General features: G+C 47.9%; 1 protein-coding gene across 6 annotated transcripts in view; it reads right to left on the bottom strand.

Annotated features, from left to right (window-relative positions):
- Nucleotides 1-3,569: 3,569 nt before the first annotated feature.
- The window catches only part of Phc2 (polyhomeotic homolog 2), a 99,985-nt gene continuing 79,271 nt past the window's right edge, over nucleotides 3,570-24,283 (bottom strand). For all 6 annotated transcript variants that reach the window (XM_034502203.2, XM_076934169.1, XM_034502204.2 and 3 more), the window contains 6 exons: nucleotides 12,800-13,002; nucleotides 11,217-11,346; nucleotides 10,452-10,566; nucleotides 9,042-9,183; nucleotides 8,028-8,304; nucleotides 3,570-4,930 (listed from right to left, as the gene is read on the bottom strand). In XM_034502203.2, coding sequence (XP_034358094.1) covers nucleotides 4,776-4,930; nucleotides 8,028-8,304; nucleotides 9,042-9,183; nucleotides 10,452-10,566; nucleotides 11,217-11,346; nucleotides 12,800-13,002 — 1,022 coding nt within the window. In that variant the 3' untranslated portion in view covers nucleotides 3,570-4,775. The remainder of the gene's footprint in view (nucleotides 4,931-8,027; nucleotides 8,305-9,041; nucleotides 9,184-10,451; nucleotides 10,567-11,216; nucleotides 11,347-12,799; nucleotides 13,003-24,283) is intronic.

Below are 24,283 nucleotides of genomic sequence, written 5' to 3' on the forward strand. Positions count from 1 at the left end.
TAAGCTCCAGAAGACGTCAAGATCACCCACCTGGTCTCCAATCCCAGAAAATGAGACTCCACTCTGGCAACTGTGCTCCACCTCACTAGACTAAACACAAGTTTCTCGTCCTCACCCTACTGTTCATTTCCATCCAGGTCAGTCCTTATATCTGGAGATTTGAGGTTCAAGAAACCCCCACAGATAACAAATAGTCTTTCCCAATAGGGTCAGAAGACTGCTCCAGAGCTAGATGCCAGGAACCAATCCAAATTGCTGCCATCCCTATCTGTTGTCCCGTCTAAATATTATATATACTTGCTTTCTCTTTGACCAGACAAAAAGATTATTGTGGAAAATGGCCAGATGTATATGGGGCTGCCCATATTGGTCTTGTCAAATACATATGCTAGGATCACAGACCAATCACTTCTTTCAACACCGCAAGACACTTTTTCTACATAGAAGACCCATGGAATCCCAGGTGGGAGATTGTTGGTAAGTGCTACTGCAAAAACCAACTCGGGTCCCCAGGACGTACTGTCCCTATCCAGAGAGAATATGTTCCAATTGCCCAACCTCTAGATACTGAGAAAGTAGAAGTAATCAAACACCCCTCGAAGTCCTTACCTCTTTGACATCACCCCCTCATAAATGGCATCAACTTGTCATTTTGCCTTTTGCTTCAGACCTGGATCTCAGCAGCGTACCAACTTCTTAATGTCACCAGAACTGATTGCTTTAAAAATTGCTGGCTATGCCTACCTGCTGGAACTCACAAGGGCCGCTTACAGCCTTTCTGTTGATACTGCCAAGTAACCTTACCTCAACTTTTGTCAGCTGCTCTGACTCCACTGTTGCTATGACTCCATACCTTTCCTCTATCCCTCTCTTTGGTATGGCAAACTGTTTTAAGACCTCTGGGACATATTCCTTATTCTGTAGGAACGCTAAGCTCCCCAGACTGCAATAGAACCACAACCCTTGATAGATCACCTCTGCCACAATGCCCTGCAATGCAAAACACAGTCAATTCTGTTTGTTTGTTTTCATTTGTTTGTTAACACAGTCAATTCTTTTTGGCACTCAGGTATATCATGGCCTACCCGCCAACTGGTCAGGAGTTTGCACGTTGGTACTCCTTTTCTCTGATCTAGGAGTAATCCAGGGAAACGAGCCCCTGCCAATCCCAGTTGTAGAGATGATAGCTGCCCAATGTAAAAGGGCAGTTCAGGCTGTGCCACTCTTGGTCACTGCAGGAATAGCCATAGGTGCTGGTACTGGAATTGCAGGAAGAATGACTTCCATGACCCAGTATGATAAATTCACTTTCAAGTTTAAATCGATTTTCAAAAAATGTCTGAAACCATGCTTACAACCCAGAAACAGATCAATTCTTTGGCAGCTGTGGTGCTTCAGAGCTAACAGGGGCTAGATGTCCTGACAGCTAAAGGTGGTCTTTGCCTGTTCTTTCAAGAATGATGCTGTTTCTACGTCAACCAATCTGGGATAGTGAGAAATAAAACTCACGAGCTACAATCAGACATTCAGAATTCAGGGAATGTGAGGCCTACAGTTCTGGGATTTTGGAAAACCCCCTATGGAAGTGATACTCCCTTCCACGAAGCCTTTCCTAGTCACCGTCCTGGCATTACTATTACTTCCTCCCTGCCTTATTAATCTTGTTTCTACATTCAACGACAAATGCAAAAAATTTCTAACCAAACTATTAATCAGTTCCTGTTACAGAATTACTAGCTGCTGTCCAGAGGGGAACCTATTATGATCATCTACCGAGTGGACCCTGATGGTGAAAGTCAGCTATACTGATGACGACCCTAGACAGCAGGAAGCAGTCTAGGAGACAGACCCCTATTCCCTTTTCCCCATAGGCTTCCCCCTTCCCTTCCCCCTTCCCTGTTTTTTCCCTTCTCTTTATAATAAGAAAAAGGGAGGTATGCTGGTATCCAGAGCCAGCTTGGCAAACAGGCTCCAAACTCAGGAATGTCATACATAGGTGACATCTGTTGCCATGAAAACCCTGCATACCTTCTTGGAGCCCACTCCTCACACTCACCTGGGAACCACCTACATCACAGCCTAGATAAAAGGTGAACCTTTCCCCACCTTCAACCCTTTTCCCCCTTGTCTTTTCTCTCTCTCCTCTTTGTCCCTGTTCTTCCCTAATAAAACCTCTGCCATGGGGAACTGCTTTGGCCTGGTGTGGTCTATCCAGAGGAGAGCTGCCATTCCAACACAATACCCAGCAGGGAAAACAAAACAAAACAAAACAAAACAAAACAAAAAAACCATAAACTGTGAGCCATAAACAAACATTTGTGAAAGTCTATGTAAAGTGTAAATACCAGGAACAGATATATATTTGGGAACACAGCCCTCAAATTCACAGTAGCAGCCAAGAGCAGGCTCACACTTGTAATCCTTAGCACCAAGATCAGCTGTGACTACACAAAACCAACCATGTTGGGTGGGCCCTTTCATCTGAAGTGATGGACAATCCAGCCGACTTAAATTCACCCATTTCTGAGTAGCTGTGGCTTCCTCTCCATCACACACTTAAAAGCAAACTTGAGTGGGGCCTGTTTATTTTTTCTTCCCCAACAAAGGAAAACAGAGGTCCCAGTGGCTATACTGGCCAAGGCCATTTGGGCTGCCTAAGTACACAGGCCACAGTGAGCAAAAGGACAGGTAGGAGGCTCTCTTGACTGGGGGGGGGGGGGGGGGTTTCCCTGGGGCTCACTCCAGGCTACCTCCAAGTTTCCTTGGCTTTACAACTTGAGACACCAGACTTTCCAGGTCTTGTTCTCACAGGGGGTTACTAAGTATCTCCCCCAGTGTGCAATCCCATTTTATTAGGTCCCTAGGGTTAGGAGTGTAGATTCTCAAATTACCATGTCCAAGCTCCCTGAGAAGTTCTGGTGGGTTCTGAGGCACCTTAAGAAAAGCCCAGCTGACTGCAGCTTAGTGGCAGGCTGTTCCTTAGGCCATGTAAGCCCTGGGTTGTCACCTTCATTCAAGAGGCAGCCAGCCAATCCGAGCTACCACCTGGCTGCTTTCAGCTCAGTCTGTCCAGCTTCGGTCTCATCTGCCCTCACTGTGCCTTTACACAGTTTACCACAACTGGCACCTTTCTTCTCTGAAGGGCTTAATGCCACTTCCCCTACACATTTCTCCACTGCCTGATTAGCACACAATGCTTGGTCAGTGTCCCGAGTGAACCAGAGCTGTTCCCAGTCCCTCTATCTTGTCAACATGGAGCAGCTCCATGCAGACGCTCCTGGAGGCAGAGGGCTGAGATGCAGCTCAAGTGCTCCAGAGAATGCGGCCTCTCCATGCGGCCTCGGTGGGAACGGCAAGAGAGGAGGCTCAGAGCTGGAGAGTCCTGCATTGTTACTTTGAGGAGTGTTGATTTGGGGTCAGGACAATGAAAGGATCCAGGTCTAGTCAGGTATACTGAATATGCTGGTCAGTTAACACAGCCATCCTTCCCCAACCCAGGGCTCATCCTTTTCCTCACCAGTGAACAAAAATTCAGGCACATCATCCCTGGGAGAAAGCCACAGAAGAGGCAGATTTTACAGATTTATTTTTTAAAAACAAAAGAAAAGGTTAAAAAAGTCCTTCATTTCCAACCCTGCCTGGAGGTATGGGGAAGGGGGCATAGCAAGCTGAGAAAGTGCCCGCCCTCTTGGGAAGAGCTGACTTCCCAGAGTTGGTAAGGACAGAGGCAGGCCCTGGCCCTTCCTGCCTTGCCCCTCCTTAGGTAGCTGGTACTGCCATACAAGTTTTACAGGCCGAGTATGGGAGGGGAAAGGCAAAGGCTGTGTCTATGGAGCCTCCAGCCAGCCTTCAGTCACACGCCCTCCCATGGGTGTGGGCAGGCAGGTAAGCCACAGGAGGCGCAGCCTTTGGGCCACAAGGTCTAAGCTCCTGTAGCTTCCTTATGCTGTTTGCCAACCAGCAGGACACACTGCAAGTCTGTTGTGGAGACCTTCCTAGAAACCTGCTATCTGGAGGGGACCTCTAATCTCCAACTCTTGGGGTCTGCTCTTTCTATCCCCAGCCTCAGGCTGAGCAGAGTCCAGGACAAAGCACTAAGTGGCTGTTTGCTACAAAACACCTGGAGATGCCAGAGGGCACTCATGGCCTGTCAGCCAGTCCAGGCTCCCAGTCACACAGTCATACACACAGCGTTAAGGCGTCTGTGCCAGCAGGCGTGGCCAAACTGGGCTCAGCTTCTCTGTCTCCACCTGCAGAGGGTATAGGGTTAGAACCCCGGGTGCTGTGGGAACAGGCTGAAGTGGGAGAAGCCAGCAACAGAAGGTAAACCAGGCCTGGGGGAGGGGAGAGGGGAGAGAAGGCAAGGGCTTTCAAGACCTCTGTCCAGGCCTGCTGGCTGCCCTTGGGAATAACCCAACTCAGGTTGGGGAGCCCTGACCATAAACCCCCTGGAAAATGGGGGATGGAGAAAGGAGAAGAGGCGGGGGCTAGAACATTGGGACTTTGGAGGAAGCCAGTGCTATCAGTATTTACAAGCGCAAAGCCCCATCTTCTGTACCACCTACCTCTACCCCTTCCACAGAAATGGCCCCTGAGAGCCACTGAAGAGGTACTCAGACCTCCTCCCAGCTGCACCCCTAGGAAGAGCCCCTTCCCTCCAAACTGGCCCTTTTCTGGGCTCCTCAGGAATGTCTGTGTGGCTCTGCTCCATCTGCTCCATGCCTGGGGCTAGAACCCTGGCTGCCTGGTGGTGCAGTGGGCAGGCAGCAGAGACTCTAGGAGTCCTTGAGCATGCTGATGCGTGCGTAGATCTTCAGGGCAGGCCCCAGCTTGATGTTCATGGCGCTCATTAGATGGTCCTCCTTGAGCAGCAGCAAGGCTTGCCCGTCAATCTCCTGGGCACGGAACTCCTCTGCGATCTCCTGGCAGCCTGAAGACCATGGACAAACACTAGCAGTTAGAGACAAGCCCTGGCTCAGAAAGGTCTCAGTATGGTGCCTCAGGGCAGTTCTGCTCTTCTTGTCTGGCAGCCTGAGAGGCTAACCACTGAGCCAGGGAGTCGTGATGCAGGCCTTCTTGAGCACACCCTTGTTCAGACCTCCACTAACTGTACTAGGTGTGGGGATGCAACAGAGGGCAAGCATGTGGGCCCTGAAGCTTCTCAGGGAGAACAGTGGTTTTGCCTACCCTTTCAGGTAACTTAAGAGCATGACCACCACAGCAGAATGCTCCATCAGCCCCCTTTAGACAAATGCAGGGGGAGAGCAGGAGAGGCCTCTCGGATGCTTGCCTTAGCCACAGATGCTGCTGTCCTGGCTGGCTTCCTCAGCTTTCCTCCCTGCTGACCTACAGCAAATGCTGACCCACACAACTTTGAGAAAATGAATGGGTTATTACCGCTTAAAGCTAAGTTTTGAAGTGATTTGTGTCACAGAAATATATCAATAATACAGATTCTGTACCTTAGAGAGAGGTGGGACATTAAAAAAATTTCAATTAGTAGGGATAGCGTTGTACTGGGGCTAGCAGTAGCTAGGGCAGGCAGAGTAACAATGACTACCTAAGGTGATTTGGGGCCCTGAGTCTCCTAATCCAGAAGGACATTGTTGGAGAGAGGGGAGTTGCCAGTGGTGGAAGGGCTAAGATTCAACTGCATCCTGTCAGGAAGCAGCAGGTGTGGCAGCTCTGAGCTGGAAACCAAGAGTATAAAGTTCCCAGTGAGCTGAGCGGCCTGAAGACATTTTCAGGCAGAAGGCCAAGGGTGTTGCCTGGCTTCTTGTTGGAGGGAAGAGGAAGGGAAAAGGAAAGAGCGTGGCTCTGTACATTATGACCAGTAGGTGCTGATTCAGGAAGCCCTTAGCCCTTCAGATGGCCAATGAAGCTGGGTATTAGAAAAACAGTTTCCAGTGTGGTGGTGCACACCTTTAAACTCTTGGGAGGCAGAGGTAGGTGGATCTCTGTGAGTCTGAGGCCAGCCTGGTCTACAGAGAGAGTTCCACAACAGTCAGAGTTACAGAGTGAGACCCTGTAAATACCTCAAAATACCAACCAACCAATCAACAAACAAACAGAAAAACCGTAAAGCAGTTTCTAGGCTAGGATGAGGCTGGAGGCTGATGGTGTGACTTATGTTTCCTTTAAGCCTTTGCTGTGGTGGCTGTCTCTTGTAATACAGACACCGAGGGACTCAGGCAGGAGGCTCTGAGGAATTCAAGCCTAGCCTGAGCTACATAAAAGATCTTGTCTTAAACAAACAAAGCCTCAGCCTTCTGAAGACCCTGGAGGAGAAGGCTGCCCATGGTGTTCACAGGCCAGCTTCATAGATTTTGATCAATTGCAGAACTCCCAAGAATCCGAAGAGCTCCAGAACAAGTCCAGCATTATAGAAAGGCCTCTCTGAAAGATAATTTGGGATGTAATTTTTGTTTGATGGGATAAACCCCAACAAGACTCAGAGACTATAAAGATCTTAAGAAAATTATGTTGTCAGAAATATTTCCAGGTGGGACTGAAAAGCTCAGAGGTAATACAAAATAAAAGCAGGAGTTACAGTAAGCACTGTAATTGACACCTGAACATTCCGGCTGCCCTTCACAGAAATGGCAGGTTACCCTGAGCACAAGCACAGGTGGGTAAGATTAGATCCAGGCCTTGACTCCTCAGAAAGAAATGGCAAAAGGGCTGCCCAGGGCTGGTGTAGGTCAGAGCTGCTTCAGTGTCCCATTCTTCCCTCAGTTACCCATTAGATAGAGGGGGTGTGGTGAGCAGGAGACAAACTGTGTTAGTCCTCAGGTCTCTAGAGTAGGGAACCACACCTGTGCAGTAGGGCCAGAGCTCTTCATGCCTAGACTTGACTCAAGAAAATGCCTTCTGAAGGGTATTTTCTTAGTTAGTGACTGATGGTGGGTGGGGTTAGCCCTGGGCTGGTGATCCTGGGTTCTGTAAGAAATCTGGCTGAGCAAGCTGTGAGGAGCAAGGCAGTGAACAGCAACCCTCCATGGCCTCTATGTAAGCTCCTGTGTCCAGGTTTCTGCCCTGTTTGAGTTTCTGTGCCGACTTCCTTCAGTGATGGATTACATGAGGGCCTGTAAGCCAAACAAACCCTTCCTCCCCCATTCATCCACCCATCTTGCTTTTGGTTGTGGTGTTTCATCACAGCAACAGAAACCTTAACTAAGACAGGCTGGGGGGGGGGGGGTCCCCCAAAGGACAGAGCTTATTTGTGTGACCAAGGAAACACTGTAGGAATGGCAGAATGTGATTTCTGAGGCTAGGTCCAAGAGGGCATGATGGACTTTTCTGATTCTCTGTAGCTGTGGGGAAAACCTGCTGACATGCTTGCTACACAAGGCTCATACAGAGGCCTCCTGCCAGACTGCCTCAGCCGTGGCTGACACAAAGTTGCCCTCTCATAAGGGACCCTGAGGCAGGGCTGCAGAGGCTTCCTCAGTCTTTACCAGAAGTAACAGGGCTGTGACAAGTGTGGAATCCAGGGATGGACAGACACACTAGGCTACGTCAGAGTAAGAGAACCGGACCCAGTCCTATCTGACCTGCAAGTCTATGCTCCTAACCGCTATACCACACTCTGCCCTGCAACACACTTGTGGCCATCATCACTGCTCACCTGGCAGTGGATGCATGAGGCTGGCAAAAAGGTAACAAGTCTCAGGGTTCCCCTGGAAGCATCTGTAATGCTAGGTCATTTGCCTTTCCAAGTGTGAGTCTTGATACCAGCCTCAGAACTATCTGCCCTGCACCCCAAGGGACACACACAGTGCCCCCTGTGCCACACATTTTTGTCCTCGCTCTTGCTCAAGCTGCTCCCATAGGCAGTCCCTCAACCTGCCAAAGCCTGCTTCAGTTCTGACCTTAGAGTCTGTGCTAGGCTAGAATAAATGCTTTCACATGCAGGAGCTTTATGGCTCCTACTGCTGTACCCTGGGTCCTGCGTCCTCCTGGAGGGAGGCTAGGTCTCCCACCCCCTCCATTAGCCCATCAGGGAAAAGGGTTTCTGAGAAACTTACCTGGCAGAGAGCGGATGAACTCGTAGACATCCTCCACATTCCATTTCGTGGGCTCGTTTGGTAGATAGTGGTGTCCCATGCCCACCAGGTCCCTCATGTGCATGTCAGGCAGCTCCAGATCCCTCTGGCCTTGTCGCCGTCGGGAGGTGGACGAGCTGGCTGAGATGGGTGACAAGGGTTCCTCATAGCTTGAGTTATCTGAGCACCGGCTGGAGTCTTCCTGACTATGTGCCAGCTGCAAGGCAGCAGTAACTGAAAGGGGTACAGTGCCTGAGGGCTGGGAGCAGAGAGAAACACCGTTCTTCAGGACTGGGGCACCGAGCACCCTGGTGTCAAGAAGGGCAGAGGCAGGCAGAGCTCCCTCTCCTGCTTGGTTCACTATTCCTGGAGGGGCAGCTTCTGTGCTTCCTGCTCAGAGCCCTGTCCCGCAGCACTGTACTGTGCCACAGTGATCTGCTTTATGTCTGCTCTCTGTTCACTGTGACTTGGACTAGCAAGAGGGACTTCTTGGCATGTGTATATTCTAAACTGCAGCTCTTAGTAGATTCTTAACAAGGTGCAAGACAAAAGACTGCCAAGCTAGAGTGTGAGTTCTTTTAAGACAGTGTCCTTGGATCATTAGTGCCTAACAGAGTGCCTGGCACCAAACCACTGGGAAAATATTTAATAGCTGAATACCCATGGTCCTGAGAGAGGCCTCCAGTTTTCACAGGGGCAAAAAGGTAGTGAGGGAAACACTGGAGGCTGCTACCATCTTCCCCAGCCCAACATGGAGGTAACAGAATAGCCTGTCTTCACAGGGCCAACAGGATAAGACCCAAGAAGATCGGATGGCAATCCCAAGAGGGGGTAGTCATGGAAAAGACTACTGGACAGGGTAAGGTTTAAAGGAAGGAGCCTGCTCAGGGCTCAGGAGGCTGGCTGTGAGACCCTAAGAGGTGAGAGCAGAATGCTGGAAGGAGCATCTGGCTGAAACTGGGAGCATCTGTGATAACAGGCTCTGTGGTCTCTTACCTGCTTCTTGGTGTCCTTGGTAAGTGTGGGCAGACTGGCCTTGCTGGCCCGTCGGCGGTTGTGGGTTGTGGTCCCTGCCTTCTGCAGCTTGCTTCGGTCTGAGTGAAAAAGCCCCACTCGTTTGGTACAGCCCACATTATACCTGTCAGACAGGAGCGAGTCAGAGCAGGGCCTGGGTGGCACAAACAGCCCTGACTGGGAAAATCCCAGTCTGTCTACAGGTACAAATCCTGACTCCAGGACACTGCCGATAGGACTCTGAGACTCTCAACAGGCACTTGAGCTCTGAGCCCTTCCTGGGAGGCAGGGTGTGAGAGCAGCTGCCTTCTAAAACTGGTCTCATGAGGACATAAAGGACTGCCAGTGACAGAGCACGGGTGGGCGCCTTGTGGCTGCCACACACTATGATGCTAGGAAATGACTTTATTTTCTGCCCTGCTGGAGCTCAGCCTGATAAAGTCCCCTCAGCACAGCCTAAGCATCATGGCTGAGGACGGGAACTCTGGTGGATCACACAGAATGCTGGACCATCCTGCATGAAACCTACAGAGTTCTTTTTGGGTTCTGGGCTTTCAAGGTGAAGCTGTTCCTACAAAGAGCATAGGGCAGTGTGAGCCTAAAACCCCTAGAACTGACGTATCAGCTAGGTCACCTGAGTCGTGCAGAAGCACTCCTTCAGGCCTTAGTTTCCCAGCCTGTGGAAAGGGCACAATAGACAACGCTGACAGCAGCGATGGATGTTAACAGAGACGCTCCGAGATAGTCAACTGACTAGCGGGGCCCTGGCACCAGGTCTCTCTGTCTGCCTGTCTGCCTGCCTGTTCCTTGTTTTGGGCTGAGACAAAAGTCTCCTCAGGTAGCCCTTACTATATAGTGGAGGCTAACCTCCTTCTTAAATCAATCCTGCTTCAGTATTTCCAGTTCTGGGATTTCAGATCTGCAGCAACATGCCCACCCTTGGAGTAGCTTCTCAATAAACGACAGTGGTTTTTATCATCATCAATTTTTCAGGCTGGATAAAAGCTTTCCATGGCCCTGGGCTACACTGTGTATAGATGACTTTATCCTAAGGGCATGGCAGCCCTTGTGGCCCAGCTAAGGGGCTGCTACTTTCTGTGCTTGGATAGCAATGCTTCCTCTCATAACACTCTGGTCTTCACCTGGTGCACTTGAATCCAGTGCCTTAACTAGGCAGGCCAGGGAATGGAGGACTTGAATCCGGTGCCTTAACTAGGCAGGCCAGGGAATGGAGGACTTGAATCCGGTGCCTTAACTAGGCAGGCCAGGGAATGGAGGATGGATGAGCTTTACCTACAGCATCCAAGGTAGATGATTATGGAAGGAGGACACTAGGTACAACCCTGGGGACAGGACAGGGGTGGGGCACGACAGTGGGGCTCAGGCACTTACCTCTTCGCACAAGCCATGGAACAGAAGCGCTTGGAACGCTTGAACTTGTAGGCAAAGTCCACCCGTCCACAGAGCTCACACTTGAGTTTGAGGGGAGCACCCTCCTCTTTGGATTCTGTAAAGTATGGAAATGGCTGAGTGTGGAGAAACTGTGACAGGCTCTAGACAAGCACAGGTGCTCCCTATCCTGCCTTCATGTCTCTGGGATGTGGCACCCAGTGGCATCCACTCAAAAAATGACAGGTTTGCCTCTGCTTTTACAAGGCTAGGTCTCCCACTGGAGTTGTCCAGAGTGTTTGTTTGGGGACAGACCCTGCACACTGAGCCAGGGCACAGTAGACACAGGCAGAGTCAGCATCCTTCTCCATGGCCACGAAAGCAGCAGAAGGCTCACACAAGCTAAATGTAGTCCTTGCCTGACCATGGCCTTAGATTCATCCCAGCTCAGGGTCAGGCTCTTGAGCCAGCAATGGGGTGGGAGAACCCCTGGCTGGTGCTAGCTTACTCTCACTTCTAGAACCTGGCAATGGCCACAATAGGAAGTGAAACTCTGAAGCCACACAGTTGCCAGAGAGGGAGGGAATGAAGACTCTTATTTCTTCTGTCCCTGTTCTAAAGGGACAGAAGTTGAAGAGGTTGCTGGTGAAATGTTCAGTGAAAGGAATGTGCCGGTCAGGCTTCTTCCAGATACTGAGAAAGGGGAAGTGTAAGGCCTGTCCTTCTGCCTATCCCGGGAGACCTGAGTCCCATGACTGTGGCTTGTACCTTGCAGGTAGGGCTCCTCCATCTCTGAGTCAGTAGTGGTGGTATGATCCTGTTGTGGAAGCTTCTCAGGCAAGAACCCCTGTGCATACTTCTTCTTGAGATTCCCCACCAGCAGGGACGAACGTCCCACCTAGAGGACAGGTGACATGGAGGCCGCCAGGTTAGATCCTAGACTCCTTGCTTTCTATGCAGTCTCATTATATTACAGGTACAAAGTAGCCAGGCAGATATCAGACCCCGCCCTCCAAGCCTCCTGCATGCCGTCATCCGAGGATGCTCTACTCAAGGCTCTGTTCTACTGTGTGGTTCCCAAAGCAAGACACAGTGGGCACCAGAGGACAGGGACAGCTCGAGAACTCGGAGGTATTCTCTGCCCAGGTATGTCCAAGGGTAGAGATCAGACTTCCCTCACCACTCACTCATCCGGTGCCAGGTTCTGTATTTAGAGGTCACCAGGAGGGCAGGGCTAAGTGTGAGTGTACTCATAAGACACTCAGCACTCTGACTTCATACTGTTCTCTACCTGACCACGGCCAAGCCAAAGGGACAGGCAGCCATATGGGAGAGCAGGACACACTGATGCCAGCCACACAGGACAGACATGTCCTATGGCCGGTAACACCCAAGGCTGGTTTTGCCTCTTTTCTGGCCAGCTCACAGGGTAGAGGTATGGCTCTAGGACAGCTGAGCTGCAGTTCTATCTGCCTTCACTCTGCAGGCTCAGAGGTTTTCAGTGTTTCTCCACAAGCAGGAAAAGGGCCAGGCTGGAGTAGAGAGGGGGCAGGGACCAGAGCTAGCTCCTCATACAGTAAGCTGCTCCTGAGTGATCATCCATTGGCCTTGGCCAACCTCCAGAAAGAGAGGCCACAAATGCACCTGTCCGTTGGTGGTTCAGAAAGAGGCTCACCCACTGCAGGAATGAAACCCAGTCTTCTGGTGACTTATAAAACCTCCCATAAACCCAAAGCATGAGCAATAGACAGATGGTCCCCCAGGAGGATGGCGGTTTCAATACACACGATGCTCCTGAGCTGGGCCCTGTCAGAAGGCCCCTTCATCTCACTCACTACCTTTTTAAGGCTCTGCTGCTCCTAGAAAGCACATCTCAGACTGCACTCCCATGCCAGCATCTTGATTTCTAACACATCACATCTCTGTACTAACAGGTTCCTTTTGCTAACTGGCCAAAGTTTTGCTGTTTATGTTTTGGCATTAAAAACTCAATAAAGTATAATTGTCCAAAGCCCACTGTCTTTCATCAAATATCCCTAGGAGAACTAAGTCCCTCTATGTAAGGGGTCACAGGTCACCAGTCAGGGGTACAGCTGAACCTGTGTGCATAAACTTGTAACCAAGGGGTCTTGTCAATTAGCCTTGATCACCAAATCATTTCATACTCTGAAGAAACTCAATCCTAGAGAGAAATTATTCCAACATTTGGAGGACGGGGGAATTAGCAAGGGAAGAACAAACTTCACATTTTCAGAAATTTTACATGGAATTGTAAAAATACTCTAGTAAACATCCAAAATATACTTTAAATAAAAAAAAAAAAAAAAGAGGGGAAAAGAAGTAGTCCGTACCGGGAAAGGCTCCGCCCCCTCCTGGATCACAAACCCTTCGATAACATGCGTCAGGATTTGGGGTTTCACAATGGCCTGTGGTGGTTTATTCTCACCATTCTGGGGGGCAGTGCCGGCGATGCTGGAGGCAGAGTTTCCGTTCCCTGAGGTCATGCCGGGGCTGCTGAGGTCGGTCAGTGCATGAACAATGCCCTGCCCTGTCTCTGTGAGACAGAGAGAGGGAGGGAGAGGGGGTGGGGGGGAGAGAGAGAGAGAGAGAGAGAGAGAGAGAGAGAGAGAGAGAGAGAGAGAGAGAGAGAGAGAGATTTCAATCAGAACAGAGGCCAGCTTGGAGACAGACAACAAGTATCCACAGTGCACATCCAAGCCACAGTGCCAACCAGGCAGTCCTTACCCCCCACAACCTACTTACAAGTGTTACAGTGCTAATGGTTACACCACCCAGTGTGAATACTATCAGTTTTGCAATAATTTGGCTCTGCACCCAGTAGCACTTCTTAAATATTCTATTTAAGACAGATCTAACCAGGCTCAAGAGGCCAGAATTCTGCCCCGAGGAGGTAAAATTTTGGCCAGTACTGGATTAGACAGAACAACACTTAGTTTACAGAGAATTTCAAATAGTGACCAAGATATTTAAAGCTAAACCAAGAAACTCGACTAAACGTAGGCTCATGGGATAACAGAGCAGCTTGGTAGACAGAGGTTAAAGGAACCTTCTGAGATTCCTTGGACGACCTGAAACTGATGCCCAGGAAATAGGAAGGAAGACTGAAAGGCCAGCGACCTTTGAAGCTACTGCACTGAGTTACAGGGTTATTTTTTTCTCCAATGCTGACGCTGTTGGCACTGCCACCATTTCTCTCTGCTGACCCGATTTTAATCATACGTCCTGATCAGAGTGCAGTACACACTGCATTCTGCCCTCAGCAGACCCCACCCCGCCATCTCTGTGTGGACAGCCTTCCTAACCTCTCCTCTGGAAAACTCAACACAATGCCCAGGAGAGGGGGATGGAGAGGGGGAAGGGGTGCTTCCCACGCCCATCAGGAGGTCAGAGGCCTCCTCCCCTTCAGCCAGTATCTGAAGCAGTGGCAGCTTCAGAGGTGCAAGGCTTCACCACCCCATTTTTAGAGCCCTCTCCCCAGCCCCTTTCCCGAGGCTGTTTTCTGTCACCACCAAGTGCTCAGTGAGCTGAGGTGCCTTTAACCTGGAACTTCCTAAAAGAGAAAAGTGGAAAAGCCATTTCTTTACTGCAATAAGCCTATTGCTATTAAGCATGAGCCAGTGGTGTACAACAAAGTTAAAACAGTGTTAAAATAATAAAAGTCACTGTAGTAACTGTTGTTAAAGTAATTTTTGTACACTTTATATGAAGATGCTATTTCATAATAAGAACCCAAAATATTCCCAGGAAATAGAAAATCATGCACACAAGGAAATAAAAACAGAAGCATTTTAATAACGATTTCTACTGGGCTCCAGCAAATCTCTGACCTCTGCTTCACTTTCTTACAGCATTCCTGATTCAAATCACCAGGACCAACCAACCTTTCTAAATGACAAAGGAGAGGCTAAGGCCTGCCTTTCTGTTCCTACAGACCCCAATGAGGAACAGACTGCACAGCTGAGCAGAAGCTGCCCAGGAGAGGTGACTGGTAAAGGGTTTTTTAAAACCAATTCCTGGGACTGGTGAGATGGCTTTGTGGGTCAGTGTCTTACAGCCTTATGACTCCAGTCTCTTGCCTAGATCCTACTGTGGAGAGAGAACACAACCCTGAGAGTTGTCCTCTGGCCTCCACACCAGTACTTGAATGTGTTTGTGCTTGCATGCATATGTGCATGCACACACACAAATAATTTTTTTAAGTCTTAATTTGTGTTTGACCTAAAGCCACATCAGCACTGTTTGTGTTAATGTGAAATACATTTTATTAGGTTTGGCTTTTCTGTAGAAAACTTGAGACAGTTCCATTTTTCTTTCCTTTTTCTTTTCTTTTTTGCTTTGATATTTTGAGATAAAGTTTTCATACTCAGCTCTGACTGTCCTTGAACTCACTCTACTGACCAGTCTGGCCTCAAACTGTGGATTCTCCTGCCTCTACCTCCTGAGTGCTTGGATTAAAGGCATGTGCAACCAACCCCAGATGGAAATCCTCTTGTTTAGAATTAGGTCTTTTTAATCAGTAAAAGTCTTTAGAAATGGGGGGGGGGGGAACCCAAAATTTTATGTTGTAGAAAATCTCCAATCCCAATAAGCCCATGCAAAGAACACACAACCCAGTTATATTTATAGGCTGCACGCCTAGACTGGCAAACAGACCACTACACTACTCTATTCCCCAGCTATAAAATCTCTTGTTACTTGCGTCTCTTCCAGGCTGTCTGGTTCTGCTCCATCTTCTTTCCCCTTTCTCTTTCTCTGTCTTCCTCTTTCTCTTCGATCTCCTCATCTCTCCCTTCTCCTTCCCCTTTTCCTTCCCCTCTCTAAAACCTCCAGGCCCCACCTTTCCCTTCCGCTGCCCAATCACAGGCTCTAGCCTTTATTTGACCAGTTAAAATGGGGAGAAGGTTCACATGAAATCACCTGAGTACATGCTCTGCTCCTCCCTCTTCAGGAAGCAGAATTAGCATCAAAATACAAACAGCACCAGGGCCATGCACATTTCCCCCTTATTGTCTGATTAAAAGGCTCTTTTCTCTCAGATACAAATTGAGCACAACCATTACAATTATGCAATTTATAAAGTATACAATATACTGAACACCCAGTTCATCAATTTTGTCCATTAGATAAAGCCCTCTACCAACTATCCTAACTTAAAAGGCTTACAATTCTACACCTGAATTATGTCCTGGTTTTAGAATGTATGCCATCTGAAAATCATCCTCTCAAATCTGTATCAGCTCTCTCAATGCTAAACAGCTTGAGTTGGCGGTGAGACTACAATCAGTCTTCAACCCCATCAGAAATCTGAAAATGACTTAAATATTACCAGAGAATACAGAAAGCACAAAACATAGCTTCAAAACTTAACCAATTTGTAGAGATAGTTGACTACCTGGACAGTCCTTCATTCCTCAAAACATTAGAGCATGAATCTTCAGCCTTCTGGCCCAGAATCATCTGATAGGCCTTTGTAACACAGAATTCTGAAGAACTGCTTACCCTGTCTTGGCAGAGCTATCAATCGACTATTCCACATAGTGTGCCTTTTCCTGGACAGTACTTCTGTCTGTAGATGAATTGAGGCAATTCTTGCCTAGTGGCTGTCTTGCTACAATTGGAGCAACCCCAATGATACTCAATTTCTTCTTTGAACCCAAAAAAGGGGTGCTGTCTGGAGCAAACATGTCTCTAGTCAAATGATCTTCAATAATGAAATGGCCTAAATGTCATATTCTGTGGACTTCTGACACCTCTGCAGACTATCTATGCATTTCTGAACTGTTAAGCCTTGACTACTCTCAGCCACGTCTAATTGAAATATCTCGAAAACACCCTTTTAAAATTAACTCAGATCAGAACCATGAGTTTGCTATCTGGCTCTTACCTCACATAGCCTAATCATCTAAAGACAGTTTGTAATAGCAGTTACAGAAGGACTGGGTCTGAGCTTTGTATAAATGTGTTACATAAATGCAACTCCTAAGAGTAACAATATTAATTTCAATTTTTGTATCAATATAAGAAATTCATACCAATGAAAACCTTAAATCTGTATCAAAACAAATTCTGTAGCAATGTAAGAAATTATAACTTTGCATCAATTATAAAGATGTCTACCAATGTAAGAATTTACAACCTAGAAATAGCTAGGATGGAGCTAATCACACAAGCAAACTAAAGTTTTCTTGTAAACTTTAAAGTCTGTGTTTATTCATTTGTTCTTTGCTTTTATGTTCTAACATTTTAAATATAAAAAGAAATATGGATTTTACTTAAAATGATGGACAAATATTGTTCAAATGTAAGAGTTGAAGGCTCCATTTAATGATGGTTGTCTCCTCCTAATTACAGCCCAGTGCGACAGTTCATGTGGGTTTGAACACCCCGTGGACCACAAAAAGCACAGAGGCAGCTCCAGTCTCTTCTAACACTCAACCAACATTCTCTACAGTGCGCCCGGTCCAGTGACTTTTACCATGTGTCTGTCTGAATGCTTCCGGCAACAGAACTCACTCTGAGGCTGCCTAACTCTGCTGCTGCCTTGAGGAGTACAAATTCCTCATAATGAGTGCAGATTTCTCTGTTAATTTCTGCCCAGTAGCCCTGGCTATGTTCCTTAAGTTCAGACACAGAACCTATGACGTGTACACTGAGCAGACACAGGCTTAGACAGGGTTTAGGGACTATCTCCATCAGTGAGTGGATTATGTCAAGCCCTGGCCCTCTCAGCCTGTTCCATGGACCTACCTTAACATGACCACCAAATGTGCATCTCAGAAAGCTCATTCATAAGCTATTTTGGTTCATTATTTGTCTCCCCACCTAGAGAAAAAGGTCTCCCGAAGTTGCTCAGGCCAGCCTTAAACTTGAGATCCTTCTGTCTTGGCCCTCCTGGCCTCTCTCCCAGTCTCTCAGTGTTGGGATCACAGCTGTGCACCTGGTTACTGTTTGCTTCTGAACAGCCACATTCTGGCCTGAGAGCACAGGCTGAAGAAACAGAGTGGTTTACAAGCTGCTGGTGCTTGTCACGGGATTAAACCTGAAGGAATGTGCTTTCCTTGCCACGCTGCCTAGCAACTGTCACTGACACTCACCCCCAAGCTGCTCCTGACATCCTGCCCCTTTTTGTGGGCTCTTCCTAGCCTCTTCCCAACCTCTTCCTTACAGTCTTAGAGCTGTACCTGTTGACAGAGCCTGTGAGACAGAGGAGCGCAGTCTTCCAGGCATTTACCTGCTGTGCTCACAGATGGGAAGCAAGGACTCTCAAATCTCCAGTCTTTTTTTTTAAGATCTTATAACAAAAAGATAAACTCCTTCATGCTGACTTCAGAAGTTCTAGTCTTGTAGTCTCCATCATAACCCTGGGACAGATTACAGGAAGCAGAATCCCAGGGGCAAAGAAAGGTGTTCTGTGAATGGTAAAGGTTCACAGCTGTCTGGCTTTGCCACCATCAGGAAGGCCTATAGTTCATCCCCTGCTTTAGTAACAAAGAGTTTGGGCTATTTCCGGAATGGCCAAACAGTCTCACCCCCTGCCATGCTCAGCATACTGAGATTAATTTAATCTGCTTCCCACTCTCAGACTGCTTTGCAGCCTGTGTGTGGGGGGTGGGGGGGACGGAGGAACCTGCTTTGACAGTGAAACTTGCAGAAACCCGCCCTGCTGGCCTGAGGCAAAGAAAAGAGACAAAGGAACTCTGTCTTTGGAATTCAGTTCTTCAGTAAGCTCCACCAATGCCCTGGGCTGAAGGCTCTGCCAGGGGGATTCCCACAGGTCTCAGATGCCTTCCTACAGTGAGCACCTCAACAGTGGGCACTCCTCTAGCTCCAGGGCTGGAGAGGAAAACAGGCCAAGCTCCACTGAGGCCAGGCTGGAACTGCCACTGAGCTGACCACGCTGGACTACCAGTATATGTCAGTCTTAGTAAGCAAGCGACCAGCAGCTAGGCTGCTGCTCACTGTCGACCTCATTCACAGGCTCCAGCAGAAACAGCTTTTGCAATAAACAACAGGGAAGCCTACCCAGTGGCCCTGTCTATGCTACTGTTCTGAACCCATTCTCTTTGGGACTGGTCACTTCTGCTAACAAAGGCAGGGGCTGTGACCCAGTTACCTCTGGCCCCAGCGACTAACCCAATGTCCAATATATGACACATGCTTAAGGCCTGTTCTAATATAAAATAATAAAAATGAGTAATAATAAAGTCAGTCTTCATCACCATAAAGAATATAGGTCTCCTTGATACTACAAAGAGATCTGTCATAGGTGAGATTCAAACCCTACTCTCTGAAGCCGTAACAATGAGTGGCTTAGTGTCTATTGTAGAAGTGGCCTTTCTGCAGACCTGCCTATGACAGCTACTATTCTTTAGTCCCCTTGCCTGTCCCTGTGGAGGATTTCCTCAGCACTGGAGAGTTAGAGTACCAACTTAGATCCAGAAACCTGTCACGGTAGGATGACCTCTAGACGCAGAGGCAAGAAGGCACCTAAAAAGACACTTTCCAGCCAGCTGGATAGTTTTTAGGCTAGTCAAAGCCTTGAAAAGCCAGGCCAGTTCAGAACAAGGTTCTTCCTATATACAGAAGACACCTTCAGACACATAAACTATCTGTTCTATCAGAATGCTGAGGGTTTTTTCTGTGTGTGTATGGAAGTGTAGAAGCCTGAGGCTGACAAGGGATGCTGGCTGCAGCATGAGCACAAGCTAATGAAATGAACGAAGAGTTTAAGGAGACAGTAACTGGTAACCTGGCTCAACAAACAAGCCACTCTGCAGACTTGCTCCAGGCTCAGCACTGCATCAAGCTCCCTGCTTCCTTTAACTCAGCCTGTTGAGAATATAAGTGAAGCACCTGCTGACCCGGTATCCAGGAGACGGCAGGAGGCCACAGCTGGTCCCAGCAGCAGGTCAGGTCACCTTACAGAGAGGAAAGCTAAAGGCAGAGTGGTTAGGCCTGAGGAAAAGTTTGGGGCCAACCTTCTCTAGTTATAGTCAAATCCCCAAAGAAATTACTGGCACTGTGACAGTGAGGGAGGTGTCCCTTCCCAGGAGAGTAGAAGCAGGGCATGGCAGAGGTAGTGATGGGCTGGAGTTCAATCTAGGCACTTCACAAAGAGAGCTACAGGACAAATACCCTTTTAAAAAGCAAGTGTGGTTACACTGGTTGCTCTGGTCAGGTGAGCAGACCCTTTCCAGCCCTCTCTGATCCTGCTTGTGGACCCAGGTACGGTGGGAGGTGAGGAGAACAAATTCAGTTGAAAGGGCCAAGTCTAAGGCCTTACATTTTCAGATGAGGCAACTAGTCTTGGGGATTGAGCGGATTTAGAGTCATGTATGGACTAAACTTTGGGCTTGTTTGTGAACATGTTTCCAGAGAGGTGGGAAGACCCCCCTGAATACAGGCTGGCACCATTCCGACGTGACCAGCCTACTGTCATGTGAGCTGGAATGCGCCTCTTCCTTTAGGCTGCTCCCGTTGCCTGTTTTGCCACAGCAACAAGAACATTGAAGGTCATGAAAGACCTGAGCAGAGCATGGTGGTTCATTTCCCTGCAGTGGGCTGTGTGAGGGAAGCAGTCAGGGAGGGGAGGGCTGTGCTTGACTGGCTGGGACCAGTGTGAGGGCATTTGAGGGAGGCGGCAGGAAATGTAAAGTCATTTGGGGACAATTGGGACAATGAGGCTGCATCAAGTGTGGTCTGGGACATTAGGTTGGGAACTGGTAATGATCTAGGTGAGTGATTCCCAGGCGGGAGCCTGGGACTAATAAGCAAAGGAGCATGGGTAGTGAGGACCCAGGCGCCACACTACATTCCAAAATGTCAGCAGGGAAGCAGCTCACGGTCTTTCAATAGGCCTAGCACACCATTATTTAATGCCACGTATCCCACACCCACGATTTAGGATGAGTCATTCCTCCCACCAATTTTTACACTAAATTTAGATGATGTCCACACATGCATCTCCCATGCAGATGGCACAAGTTACAGGTGTGCTCTTCAGAATCCAAGCAAGAGTGAATGTCATTTAGAAGATGGTATCTTCTAAGACATACACGAAAGGAGCTCTTACAGATGAGGAAATTGCAGGCTCCTTCCCACACGAGTCCTAGGGGAGCCGATGCATGTAACCTTCTCAGTTCTTCTGAGGATAGAGCTGTGAAACAGAAGACCTGTTGCCTCGAGACCACAAGCCATGGCTGTGGCCTCAGCCTGCCCTCAGAGCACCTTCCTCAGCTGGGCCAACTGTAGCTGTTCTTAAGAACCTCTCCAGAGAAGGGAAGAAACAGCAGTGCCTGCACAGCAGGGAGATTTACAGGCACAGAAGCAAGATCCAAACCCAGGTCTCTGGAGGGAGCTGGCCAGCAGAATGGGAAAGTAGCTGAGCCAGATGACCTCAAACCAGCCCGAGTGTCACTTCAGGATGACTTCACTGAGGCTAGGTTAGCAGGCCAGGAGGGCAGAGGAGCTTCTCAGTATCTTGGGTAAGAGCTGAATGTCTCTATCTACAGTCTTGGCTGGAGGAGCAAACCCTCCCTCCTGGCAGTCATTACTGTACAGCTGACTTTCATGCCATCTCTCAGGACACAGACAGAGAGGGCCCATACAACTCACCCCAAATCACAGGCTAGAGTGCGCAGAAGCTGAATTGTAAACAGCTGGATGTCTTCCAAGCTGTCACCCAGAGCTAGGAGGGAAGCAATCAAAGCAGGCAGCAGCCACCCTCCCCCATGCAGCTGAGGACAAGGGAGCAGTGGGCGAGTTCCACCCAGATCCCTAACCTGCTCCCTAGCTCTCGGGCTCAGTGCCATCAGATGAAGAGGGTGCTGCGGTGGTAGAATTAGTTTCTGTGGGACCACAAAGTGACTTCCAACAGGCTATGCTGGCTTCCAGGAATGCTGCTTACTCCAGGTTGCAGAGGCTAGGCAGAGCCTTGTCTGTTTTGCTTGACAACAGAGGTCCATCATGGACTAGACCCCAATGCCCACCTCAGGGTCTCCCAGCTTGCCTCTATCACAATGTTCTGGCAGATAGTAAGACTCCATATGGCATCTGGGAACAAGGGAGAGGCTCTACAGAGATATTTCAAGTCCAGGAGAAAGAGATCAAGAGTGGCAGGGCAGGAGGAACTCTGGCTCTGGGTCAGGTCTGGGCTCATTCTGGCTCCACCTGTGATAGCCTTAGGCACATAGTCTTCACAGTGTTTAGTCAGTTTAAGTTTATGGGAAATCCTGGTTGTGAGTAAATAGAGAAGCAGAAGACACTGGGTTTAAATATTAGTCTGTGGTGTCATCAAGCTACTGTCAGCCTCAGTGTCCTCAACTATGACATGTATGCTCATACTTGTGCCTGCAGAGAGGAAATTAAGTAGAAGCACAAAGCACAACACCGAGAAGTGGCCCCGACCTCACTCTCACTAAGGCTGACATCACTCAGTCCCAGAGGCCTTGTTCCTGTTCCCCAATGCTTTGTCTACCAAGGGTTTACTCTGTGCCTGGTCTTGAGGTCAGTCTTCAGGAAGTGTCATTATTTATCTCTGCTTTGACATGACTGCAACATAACAGAAGCACTCTCCTCTTCAGGGAAAGCCAAGTCAATACACCAAGACTATTAACCCCAAGGCCAGGAAGACAAACACCAGATTTCCTTTCTATGTCATCTTTCATAAAGAGCCTAAAAACCATCAGTAAATAATGCAGAAGAAACCCAGAAACCAAAGAAAGGTTTTCTAAGTCAAAGGAAGAACCCCTACCTAGGAATATAAGGGTTAGGGTGGAACTTAGAAAGCCTGTGAAAGAAAATCAGTTTAAAATGCTAAAAATAAATCATGGAAGAAAGATTTTTAAAAATTCCATTTGTAAAAGAAATCTAGAAATCTTCAGTAAATGTTCTAATTATAAGGAAAGGCGATCATGGCCCCTAATATGCCAACTTTATTATTTCTGGCTACTAACTGTAGGATCACCAAAGGTAACAAATGACAGGCAAGGTCAGAATGTGGGAGGTGGCACCCAGCCTTAGCCATCCTGCCAACATCACAGTCCAGATGACTTTTACAAATCAATTCTGAGGCCGGACAATGGTGGCGCACACCTTTAATCCCAGCACTTGGGAGGCAGAGGCAAGCGGATTTCTGAGTTCGAGGCCAGCCTGGTCTACTAAGTGAGTTCCAGGACAGCCAGGGCTACACAGAGAAACCCTGTCTCAAAAAAACAAAAACAAAACAAACACAAGTTAATTCCGATGGCTTCTCTCAGAAAACAATACTTTCTTTAGAGTTTATTTAATTGTGTGCACATGGGTATAAGAGTCGGGTCTCTCTGTATGGACAGACATCAGGCTTGGCAGAATCACTTGCATTTTTATAAAAAGTCTTATTATTTATTTATTTTTGCTACCATTTAAGTTTTCAATCATCTTATTTGCTGAGTACTGATAACAGGATGTCTGCAAAAACGGAATAAACCCACTATTTTAAAACATGTTTGTTTCACATTAATTTTAGAGTGCCATTTGCTTTACTTGTTCCATATGTCAGTACAGCTGTGGAGCTCTGGGAGACATAAGGATGGGTTAAAATATTCTGAAGACATCAGTAACTAGGAATAATATTCAGTGTCTGAGGCCCAAAAATGGTGCAACTATAACTCTCAGCAGTCATGAACTTTTGTTTTCTTGCCAAGGGTTCCAAGACGGCATCAGGCCTGGTCCCCTGATCTACTGGAGAGGACGTGGTTATGACATGGCACTGAACAGTCATCTTTTCTTAACTGAGAGGTGAGAACACATTTATTGGTAAGTACACTTTACATAAAGTGTAAATAGAGAAATGAGCCTCTCTAACATCTGGATTCCTCTCAGAACCCTGGCCGGTTACATCAAATGTACAAACAGTGCTGTCTTTGGACTTATCTGAACTAAAATGCTTGGAAAGTGAAAGACAGGGAAAGCGTGTCCCCCTTCACTAAACATAATGGGGGTATGGGGGTGACATTTATGAAGGGGCCTGTGTAGTGTTATAATGAATCCCAGAGTGAGAATTTACTATTTAAATTATGTTGTTTCTGACTACACTCCTATTTTCAAAAGCTAATACTTCTGGGGAGATGGCTCAGTCTGTAAAGTGCTTGTTTCAGGAGTTCAGATTCCCAGCACATGTAAAAAGTCAGGCATGGTGGTACAAGCCTGTCATCCCAGTGGCAGGGGGCAGGGGCAGGGGCAGGAGGAGGATCGTCAGGGCTTCCTAGCCAACTAATCCCACCAATCAGTGATCTTCAGGTTCAGTGAGAGACTGTGTCAAAATGAGGAGTGGAATAAAGGTAGACATTCACATACATGGACACACATGAACATGTACACACACACACACACAGACACACAACATGTACAGATACTTCCCTACTCATTTTATATTCCACAACTCTTGGTTAGCTGTAAAAAACATTCTGGGGGAGGTGAGATGGGTCACTGGGTAAGCTGCCCCTGCAGAGAACCCAGGTTTGGCTCCCAGCACCCATGTGGCAACTTAAGTGGTCTGTAGCTCCAGTTCCAGGGATCTGATGCCCTCTTCTGGCCTCCCATGAGCACCAGGCATGCAATCAGTGCATATGTAGGCAAAACACATACACAGAAAATTAAATAAATCTAAAATTTTTTTAACGATAGATCATTTCTTGGTCATGTTGGTTAGATTCCATTTTGCTACTAATAGAGAAAAATCTAAAATTAATAAGACTATTATCTTAGGCAAATGGCTATTTCCATAATAATTCCTCAAGCATCTATGATAAGAGATAGAATTAAAGATACTTTGC

This window comes from Arvicanthis niloticus, chromosome 5 (genome assembly GCF_011762505.2).
Source record: "Arvicanthis niloticus isolate mArvNil1 chromosome 5, mArvNil1.pat.X, whole genome shotgun sequence".
In the NCBI taxonomy this organism is placed as follows: Eukaryota; Metazoa; Chordata; class Mammalia; order Rodentia; family Muridae; genus Arvicanthis; species Arvicanthis niloticus.